The 10,930-nt window shown below is 43.3% G+C and overlaps 1 protein-coding gene across 1 annotated transcript in view; it reads right to left on the bottom strand.

The window, feature by feature from the left end:
• Window positions 1-592: 592 nt before the first annotated feature.
• Window positions 593-10,930, bottom strand: part of LOC135878512 (protein mono-ADP-ribosyltransferase PARP12-like) — a 36,617-nt gene continuing 26,279 nt past the window's right edge. The window contains exons 8-12 of the mRNA XM_065404206.1: window positions 9,451-9,547; window positions 6,692-6,767; window positions 3,961-4,091; window positions 2,255-2,406; window positions 593-1,215 (exon numbers count right to left, since the gene is read on the bottom strand). Of these exons, the coding sequence (XP_065260278.1) occupies window positions 908-1,215; window positions 2,255-2,406; window positions 3,961-4,091; window positions 6,692-6,767; window positions 9,451-9,547 (764 nt within the window). The 3' untranslated portion in view covers window positions 593-907. The remainder of the gene's footprint in view (window positions 1,216-2,254; window positions 2,407-3,960; window positions 4,092-6,691; window positions 6,768-9,450; window positions 9,548-10,930) is intronic.

The raw sequence follows: 10,930 nt of genomic DNA, 5'->3' as shown, positions 1-10,930 counted from the left end.
ATCTATATACCACCTCTGACAACTAGGAACAGATAATAGCAGAAAGCTGTAGCAGCCACCTCTCTCACACCAGGTCAGAAAAACGTCAATTCTACAGGAAAGTCTAAAAGAGAAAAAAGAGTAAGAGAGAAATTCTTAGATGTTTTGCCTGAAGTAGTTCCGCTGGAGAGGAGAAAGAACACAAACCAACTGCTCTGGTGTCCCTTCTTACACACCTAAGCTTGCCGCTGTTCCAACCACAACACACAACTCTCTCATTTATGTTAACATCACAAATCCTGAATCAAACTAATGTAACTGCAGATTTAAAGCTTCCTGCATTATTTTATTTGTAACCCACATTTGGGGCTTAGCAGGCCTGAGGTATTAGGAGGAGAAACCCTTAGCAAGTAGAGGGTTGTAGGAGATCACCCTGATGTGGTAGCAGTGATCCACAGGAGGTCCATGTGTGCAACAGTCCAAGGAAACTATTAAACAAATTGCTTGCCCACAAGAAGCCTTGTGCAGATACTGCCCTGGCTAACTAGTTTCACAGCTAACTTCACTAGGGGAGAACTAATGAAAACATAATTACTTTTTTTTTTTTTTTTAAAGAAGAATTTCATATGACATCACAACCACCTGCTTTTCTATTACTTCATCTCACATTGCAAGAATCATATGAACATCTACTGGATTTATTAAATCCCCCAGAACAGACTAACAGTGGGAAAAACAAGTTAGCCCCACTAGAGAAATTTAGGAATAAAGACTGGATTTTAAAAACTCATAAAAATACTATGGCTTTTCTAAAATTTCTTAAGATAGTCACCCCTGCTTACTGTTACAAGGAGAGGGTGGAGAGTCTAAATGTGTCTAAAACATACTGGGCACATTTTTATTAAACAAAAAACTCTCCTCAGTTAAGTCAATTCCGAAAATAAGCACGCGAAGCCATTGACAGAGCAGTTGCCACCGCCTGGTCCATGTATTCAATCAGATATTCAGGATAAATCTGATGTTTCTCAAAGATGACAAAGATAGATGGATTCGAAAGGCTGTTCACGCAGCTGTCATAGAAATTGTTTCCGCTGTCCTTGGCGGGAGGACGAAGATAGGAAGAGCTACCAAGGGTAAAGTCCCCCGCCAAGACCCGAGCCAGAAACATGGTCTTGATGTTTGAGTCGGTCTTGCTATAGTTATCAGAATACGATGCATCCCTTGCAAAGTAGCTTCCTGCAGTAGACAAAGATAAAGTTGGTAAGATTGCTGGCTTCCTGTAACACAACTATTGGAATTGCAAGGAGAAAAAAATCTTAATGTTTACTGAGAGAATCAATCAGAAGCTGGTGAGAGATTTGTAAATAATTTCTTGTGTGTTGGGCATCCTTTCCAGCATAATTTATCATTAGATATTACCACAATTTGATTTTTCACAAAACATGTTAGATATTATCAGTGGTTTTTTTCTAATTCTTCTTTCTCTTTCTTAGAGTATGCTGTCTGCCCCCACACCCATCCCACCACACACACACAAAGCTTATAGTAACGTTTTGGAAGCTTGAAATTGAAGTATCTTGCCTTCCAAAATGTTCTAATTGTCATAAGCAACCCACTGGGTGAATAAACTCTGGAACAATAGATTAAATGTTTAAAAAATTAAAGCCCATTTTGTTTCACTTGATATGTTGATCCTTTGCTGTAAATAGGGCAGTGGCAGGGACTGTATCATTTGCCAGGGATGGAAGGAATACTGAAGCGGAGTGTAGTTTACTTGCATGGCATCAGAGACCAACTAAATACCACTTCCTCCTGGGGTTCAGAGAAGACAAGCCGTGGCTCGGGGGGGGGGGGGGGGGAGAGACACGGACAGGAGTAAGGGGGCCAAGGCTGGGGCCACAGCTGGGGGCAGGAGCAGGGCCAAGAGTGGAGTTGGAGTGGCAGCCGGAGCTAGGAATAGTGCTGGGCGGCACTCCCTCCCTTCCCCTCTTAAGCACATCTTTCCACACAAATAAGTCGGTTTACACTGCACAGTGTGGAGCACATAGGCCAAGGTCTGTAGAAGTGCCTGAGCTCCAGCTGAGTGGGTTTGTTACATTGCCACATTAAGTGATTAACATTAACACTACCCATTTAGGCATACAGGTAACACCTAGCTCAGCTGAATGCCTCCTCCCTCTGCCATTCTCAAGTTCAAACTACTGCTGCAGCTACTGTTTGGCTAGAGAAAGTTCTCTCTAAATCAAGGTTAGCAGAGCACGAGGTAGAGAATTACCTTTGCCATAAGCTGTCCCATGAAGACCACAGATTCTCCAGTCAAAGTTCTGCTGGCAGATGGCATCGATATGCTTTTTACTGGTCCCATGAAATAAGAGTCTTTCACACACATCCTTTCCTCCACTAGTCTTCTGCATTTGCTCTTTCTGCCTGTAATAAAAAGCATTGTCAAAGTTCCACAGTGCAGAGCCAGATTATTTTAGCCAAGCAGGTTCCGATGAGGCAGGCACTCAGATTATTTGTGATGAGTGTTGCAGAGTGTTCAGATTTTGCAAAATATTTTAATACTTTTAAAAAATTGAATAATTGCACAAAAGTATGCTTTTAAAAAGGTCTGGTTTAAACAGAAACGAGATGCACCATGTACTCAAATATACCTGTGTAAGAACTTATAAGGCTCTGACTGTAGCCAAGTGCCTCCAAAATATTTAAGAATAGAAATATTAGTCTTCCTTCCCAGGCTGTTGGATAAATACCTGGATATATATGTGTGTGTGTGCGCGCGCATGCGTGTGATCACATGTACACCTTACTGACGGAAAGCCTAGTCAGAGGGGAGTTTGAAGTCATTCTGAACTCTTGCAGAAATTCCCTAAACTAGAACTGTGAAAGTTCTGTGTGACGGGGTGTACCAATCCCGCACTGGGCCAACAGGGATGGACCAATCACTGTGGGCCCAGGAGGCCACGCCCCCTTTCCCCTGCTGTGCATGCTCCAGGTGGAAGAGCTGGATAAAAGGAGGCAGCCCAGCTCAGTTGGGGCTGGCTGCGGAGGAAGAGGGATGTGTAGTGCAGGCTCCTCCAGAGGGGCTGTTGATACTCCAAGCAGCAGAGCCCGTGGACCTGGACTACACTGTGGGCAACTCGCCAGCTGCAGGGAATGAGGGGGACACCAAGCCGCCACCAGCCGAGGAGATGCCTGGGATGCAATTTGTGGTAGGAAGTGACCAAGGGGATGTAGTAGAAGCTGATGCCTAAACCCTTAGCGTGGAAGTCCCCAGCTTCATAGGGCCCTGGGTCAGAACCCGGTGGAGCGGGACGAGCCGGGTTCCCCTACCACACCCCACAGACCAGTAGGCATGGCTGCTGTTTGCTCTCGGTCCCAGTCCAGAGGCTCAGGGACCATAGACTCTTTGTCCTGCCCCGCCCAAGGGCTACAGGCTGACTGCTGTTCTGCCCCGCCCAGAGGGCCAGAACCCCAACTGCAACTGCCTGCCCTAGCCAGGAGTCTCAGGGGCTACTGACTGTTTGCTTGCTCGGCCCTGCCCAGAGTCCAGAGCCCACCACACTGCAATTACCTGATCTAACAGGGAAGCCTGACAACTGGGTGACGGGGTGGCCCAGCTCGACAAACAGTGCCTCCTGTCACATTCTGTCATTTGCACTTGCAGATCTCCTTCACTGGCTGCCAAACTTCAGTTCTTGTGAAATGCAACTCTTGGGAGATAATGCCTCTCCCCCTCTGCAAGCCGTATCTCAGGGAGATGGGCTACTCCCACAGAGGGCTTTGAATATCAGAATAACCTCCATCTTGCCTGAGTTCTGCCTCAGCCAGCTGCAGATCTCAGCTAAGCAGTGGTCAAGCAAGTGCTAAAAAGCAGTTGTGCAGCAGTTTACATGGCTGCATACTGGCTTCTCACATAGGACTCTGAACATAACTAACAGCAGCAAGTACTAACATACTAGAGCAATGTTTTACACATACCACTGATACACTTTCCAAAGAGTCGGGTTCTGGATTCTCTGAATCTCTTGAATGACTGTTTTGGGCATTGTGCGCTGAAAGTCAGTCTGGACCTTCTTGTATTCGTCAGAAGAGCTGAGAAGTTTGATCAGCTATAAAAAAATATATGTAAACCAGTCTCCTATCTTTTACAGAGCCATCACAAACCACCACATTATTACTGCTCAAGTCCTGAACGCAGGGGGGGTTCCTGCTTGTATTTTACCTTAGAAACACCACGAAGTCAACTTGAGCCTTCCTACTTTTACCAGAAGATTTGTTGAGGGTTTTAGTGGGGGAATATTGTGAGTTCTTATACTTTAAATAAAGAGATGGGGGGCAGGGATGTTGAAGATTCAACAAAAAACTTTCTTTCTTCAATATGTCAATCACAGTAGCCAAATAGAGCTGGGGGAGGAGGAAGTCACAAAACGTTTGTCAACATTTTTCCTTTTTTATTTCAAATTTTTGAAATGTGAAAAATTTCCACCTGCTCTACTAAATAGATGTTAAAAAGCAAGACAAAAATCCCCACACAATTTAAGAAACTACCTCTTCTTCTCCATTGCTTGGCTTTATAATCAGGAACAAAAAGCCCAACCTTCCCCCTCCCCCCCCCCCCCTTTCAGATCATCTTTAATGTCCTGCCTTAGGAACAACGTGCCTATCATCGCCTGCCAGTACACCCTACGATGAAAACAAAATACTGCACTCCCACCGGCTCCACCCAAGAACAGAAGTAAAATAAGTTTGCCTCACCACCCACAGCTATCTTGTGTTGCTGAATTTAGTGTCAGTGCCCAAGGATCCGTGAGCCCTTGGACCACAACCAAACACAAAAAGAAGACAGCAGAACCAAAATAAAATAAATAAAATCATTGAAAAGCCTTGTGGGTCTGTCTGCCCTCTTTGATTGCTGGATGTTAACCAGGCCTTGGGTTAACGTAGTCACTGCTTCTTGATTAGGCCAAAGCCCTGATCCTGCAATAAAGGATTCACAAGTGAGTCCTTGCACCCCTACCAAGCCCCACTGACTTCAGCTAGGCTCTTGCAGGTACAAAGATCCACCTTCCCCCATCTCAGTGTGAAAGCAGGCACAAGACTGCAATTACTAATATAGTAAGTACATCGTGTAAGGGATGGTCATCTACAAGGGAACATGCAACACTGAAATGAAGGTTGCTTACCTGTAACAGGTGCTCCAGATGGCTCTGCATAGTCACACACATGAAATAAGGCACCATGTGGTGCCTTGCAGGAGAACCTTCTTCTAGCAGTGTCAGCTAGAGCGCTTTCGTGCCCCCACCCCATCTGCCCCCCTCAGTATCACTGACATAGCACCTTTGTCTGATCCATCAGATTCAGACAGCTCTGATGCATAGAAATCAGCACTGCTAACAGTGGCTCCTTTGCCCTTGTGCCTCATTTCCTTTGGTGTCACAACGGCTGTAATCGAAGGCACTGACGACTCCGGTTATGGACAGACTGATGAAATTCATCTTCCTGGAACCGGTAGTGGACAGTGAAGCCGACTCCATTCCTGCAGTTGCAGAGTTTTGCAACAGCTGGAAAGCAGTATGGCAGGAGGTACGGAACTGGGAAGAGTAACCGAACTGTTGCTCATCCTTTCCATGAGAACTGGGGCAGTGGTATCCGACGATGTGGCCCTCGGGTCAGCCCTATACAGCCTTCCAGGAGCTGCAGGGACCAGATACGGCCCCGACAGAGGATGCGGCTTCTTGTAACCCTTCAGTCTTTTGCTGCTGGGAACCACAGGGGCTAAGACTGGCCTTATGGATCTCAGATTGGAGGGCTTGGATCCAGAGGGTCTGGCCTTGAGGGCTTCTTTCAGGAAAAGGAGGTGCAGGCGAATCTCCCTATCCTCGCATGCTCTGGGAGTTAAGATCCACCCAGAAATGAATGTTCTTCTCCCAGGCACCACACATGGTCATCGGACACCATGAAGACAGCCAGGCAGGAAGCGCACCTCTTAAATCCCAGCTTCTTCTGTTTCCTCAATTCCACCATAACACAGAACCAAAAAAGATCACTCACTAAACTGACCACTAACACTAACTACCTAACACAACAGAATCTTTGGTTCCAAAGAGGTTCACATCTGTCCAGCCACGCAGTTGGAAGGAAATGAGGTTGTGAGGCACTCTGCCCCCTAAAAAGCCTTGCGAGCCATTACAAACATTGAATCTATCTCCCCTTGTAAGTATTTTCACACTTGCTTCTTATCAAACTGTCTGTACTGAGCCATCTTGATTATCACTTCAAAAGTTTTTTTTCCTCTTACTTAATTGGCCTCTCAGAGTTGGTAAGACAACTCCCACCTGTTCATGCTCTCTGTATGTGTGTGTGTATATATATCTCCTCAATATATGTTTCACTCTATATGCATCCGAAGAAGTGGGTTGTAGCCCACGAAAGCTTATGCTCTAATAAATTTGTTAGTCTCTAAGGTGCCACAAGTACTCCTTGTTCTTTTTGCGGATACAGACTAACACGGCTGCTACTCTGAAAGCTGAGGGGAGAGGTGAGGAGCATGAGAGCACTCTAGCTGATACTGCTAGAAGTTCTTGTATCGGAAATCACCACAAGGTGATGCGTTATCCCATAAGTGGGAATATGCAGTGTCTCTTGAAGAAGAGCCTACATTTTAAGAAAGCTGTATGTGATCAGACAGAAAAACTTAAGAGCTCCATACCTTGTATCCCAATTCTGGTAAAGCTGATTTGTCCCAGTGAGCTGGAATGGATTCTTCCTGTGAATGCTCAACACCACTGTATATTACAAGAGAGTTATTGTTTGTTTGTTTGTTTGTTTTAAATCATAATATTTAAGAGTATTACCTTAGAGAGTTTTGCCTAATTTAGAATAAATAAAAGGTAACCCAATATATCCAGGCATTTCAAAACTGTATCTTCAGTTTAGCATGCGTAACATATCCTGTCAAAAGTGTTCCAAACCTCATGTCTGTTAATTAGGAACTGAGGCCCCAAGTCATCAAAGCACTTTGGTACACATCTAACTTTAAGCATGAGAGAAGCCCTATTGATTTCAATGGGAACAATTTCCATGCTTATAGTTGGGTATGTGCCTAAGTGCTTTGCTGAATTGGGGCCTGAGCACATAAAATGACAGAAAAGGGCTCAGTATCAATTGTTGGTATGAGTTGTGTCACCAAACTGAGCTCAAACTACCAATAGTTCTGGTGTAGGTCATCGGTTCTCACACAAACCCAACATTTAAAGGGGTTAAGTCTCTTTTGTTACCATTAAGCTCACTTTGCTTGGGCCTTCTGCAGTTTTGAGTCCCAGTCTCCACAAGGTGAGAGTTTATGGTTTCCTTCCTACTGATTATAAACAATCTACTATTACACATGTCCAATTCCACCTGCCTACACAGGACTCAACCATATATGATATTTCCAAAGATAACAGGTTATAGATAGGGGTTTCATAATATCAGAGCATTATGTGAAAAGACTGAAATGCTCAGCCAATAAGCTCTCCCCCCCCCAAACTCCTGTACTACTTCAAAATACCGGAACATTATTTTCCAGTACCTAACGACCACAATATCAAATTTATTGTCTTCAAATCCTGCTTGAATTTGATACCAACAGAAGCATGATTGGGGCACCCATTATGTATGCACCACAGTGGTTAGGAAACATTTCAGCATCACAAATGCATTGTGCTTTAGTTCTCAGTTACAAAAAACTAAAACATGTATCTCCATCATAAACTCACTTAGCTAAACATGTTATTTTGGGTAAGTTACTACACTATTTTACCTTAGGAGGTACAAATGCCCATCATCATTTTTACACCAGGTGTTCCTAATCCTCCCAAATACTATACTTCATTACTTAAGCAATGACCATTTCCAATTTGCTACATAAAATTGTCAGTTACAAATTTATGGCATAAGACAAGCCAGGAACTGCAAAATGGTTAGGCAGAACTCACAGCTGTTACTTATATTTTCATTAATGACCTACGCACAAAAAGCAGGTGTGTGCCAATGAAATCTGCTGACAACATAAAACTGGAGGCATTTTCAATACAGAGAAGAATCAAAATATTATACAAGAAGAATTGGATTACCTAGAGGACTGAAGTAATAGAAAATGGATGAAATTTAATAGTACAGCATGGAAGGTCATGACCTTAGGGACTAATAAGAATTTCTGCTATAAACTGGGGGCTCATCAGTTGGAAACAACAGATAAGACAGATCTGGGTGTATTAGTTGATCCCAGGACGACTATAAACCAGCAGTGTAATGCAGCTGTAAAAAAAGTGAATGTGATCCTAGAATGTATCAGACGAGGCATTTCCAGTAGAGATAGAGAAGTATTAATACCATTGTATAAGGCACTGGTAAACTGGAATCCTGTATACAGTTCTGGTCACCCACGTCCACGAAAGATTAATTCAAACAGGATCAGGTATAGAACAGGGCTACTAGAATGAGGGGTAGGGTAATAGAGAGACTATCTTACAAAGAGGACACTAAAAGAGCTTGGCTTGTTTAGCCTAGCAAAACAAAGGCTGAAACAGAGTTAACCAACCAGGTTTAAAATAAAAAAAATGTAGCCTTGGTGAAAAGGGATACTGGGCTTCCCATCAAGTCACTGACCTGAATCCTGCTGGTGGGCTCTGCCCCTTCCTACCAACTCCTTGTGGTCTATGCTTACCCGATTGTCAATTGACTCCAGCAATGAGTGAGCTATTTTTAGAGTCTAACTAGAAGGTGTGAACAAAAAAAACACCCACTCAACTGGATAATTATTTTCCCCCCATAGCTGTTCAGTTTTAAAACACTGCCATACTAGTTTTAGTTGGGACTGGACACAGATATTTAAGTAACTGTGAGAAAGGCTGTTTCTGTTACCAATACCTCAAGGGTTAATTTTGTGTGTTTTATAGGCACCAAGTACTATAGAAAGCAAGATGTGGGCTATTACATACAGAAATTAAACCTCGCTTACCTTCACATTTTCTGAATTCTATCTGAAATTGCTCTCGGTTTTCAGACACATTCCATCCTACCTCACTATTATTATAATTAGCATTTATAGTTCAGTAGTGCCTAGACGTCTCAGACATTTCAGGGCCCCATTGTGCCAGGTCCTTTACAGACATATTAAACAAAAGACCCTGCCCCCAAAGAACTGACCTCTCCCCCATCTGCTTATGCAATGTTTTTCATCTTGATCCAGCCTCTTCTCAGTCAGGTAGGGTGTTCAGGACCCATGGGTACAGCCATATCTAAAACTCTTTCCACTTCACATACACTCCTCTCTTTCCCTCCAAGAGTGTCAATTCTTATTACAATTATCTTAAAAGCAGTCTTTTTACTTTTGCTTAGTACTCACGCTCTCTCTGCAAGACACTGCATAGTACTGCATGAATACATAGGTATCCACCATCTCTGAGTAGAGTAACTGTAGTTTACCTGATTCTCCGTTTTTCCACGTCTTGCGGGGAGAGGAATTTGGGTCTCCTGCAAACCTCTCTCTGTGTCTTATAGCGAAGGTTTCTCTGATTCATGGCTGAAAACACAGCACAGACAGCCAATATCTCTTTCAACAATCTTCACATTTGGGGCAAAATTCTCCATTAAGATTCTGCCAAGACTGCCACTAAATGATGCCAATGTCCCGCTCTTACTACATGCAGCCAACTCCCATTTGCATCACAGACTACAGGAGCCAAGCTCTACCATGTAGATCAGATAGGAGAATTCTGACTCCATTTTTTTTTTTTTTTTTTTTTTTTAAGTTTTGCTCTGAAATCTAGAGGAAATGACAGATAATTCACTTCACTTTCCAGGGCTATGGAGAGAACGGATGCATCATAGGTAGCAGTTGTGGAAGCATCCCCACACTGTTCTGCTCGTGTGCTTCAACCTTCACCTGGAAGGACCACCTCTACAGAATGGGTAGTTGCATTCTTCATACTCAGGTTTCAGCCTCTCCCTTAACGCTGTCAACAAAGGCGACCTTTCTCCCCTTACAGCTATACTTGGACCATTAACTCTTCAAATAGGCTACCAAACAGCCATCACAGGGCACCAATTTTTATTGACTGACAACACATGGTAGTCTGGATTTGAACGAATGATCCAGGAATGAAAGACTTCACTACAGGGACTCTAACAGCACAGTTATGCCGGCATAACCCCATAGTGCAGACGCTGCCTACAGCAATGACGGAAGGGGCTTTTCCCCCATTGCTGCATCCTCCTTGAGTGATGGTAACATTCTTCTGTCAGTCTAGCTGCATCTACGCTTGGGGTTAAGTCAGCACAGTTACGGCTCTCAGGTGTGTGGATTTTTCAGACCCTGAGCAATGCAGCTGTGTTGACCTAAATTGTGTATGTATATACAAGGCCTTTGTATCACATTTACTGTCCCTAAACAAAACCAAAAAAAAAATCCAGTCTCGTAGATTTTTAAATAAAAATAAAAACGGAAACCTTATTTTTGGAAAATAAGCCAGAATGTTATACCATTCAGGCTGTCCAGGCAAAGATGCCTGTATTTGTTTACAAAAATAAAGAGCTGGATTGAAGGAACAACCCTCATTGGTTACTCTAGTATTTCTAAGGAAATGACCTACAATAGCTTAATTTCTTGCAGAGGTAACTGGCTTTCATCAGATGCTGTTAGCATACTAAGAATACACACATATGGCCTCTACAAGCCAAGTAATTTGCTCATGATACCTGCAAGAATGAGGATGCTTTCTAATAAATGGTTTTAAAGTAAAACTGCACCCATTCTGCATCATGCTTACCAACAATAAAGTGACTTTTTAAAAGGGTGGTCATAGTTCCCAATTTTTTATTCTATTTATTTATTTTAAGTAGAAAGTTTCAGTTGCGTTTCCCATCCTGATCAAAATTTTATTTTTTGGCTTACAGTTCTCAGCCT

This window comes from Emys orbicularis, chromosome 1 (genome assembly GCF_028017835.1).
Source record: "Emys orbicularis isolate rEmyOrb1 chromosome 1, rEmyOrb1.hap1, whole genome shotgun sequence".
Classification (NCBI taxonomy): Eukaryota; Metazoa; Chordata; order Testudines; family Emydidae; genus Emys; species Emys orbicularis.
This window is presented reverse-complemented; position numbering and strand designations above follow the sequence as displayed.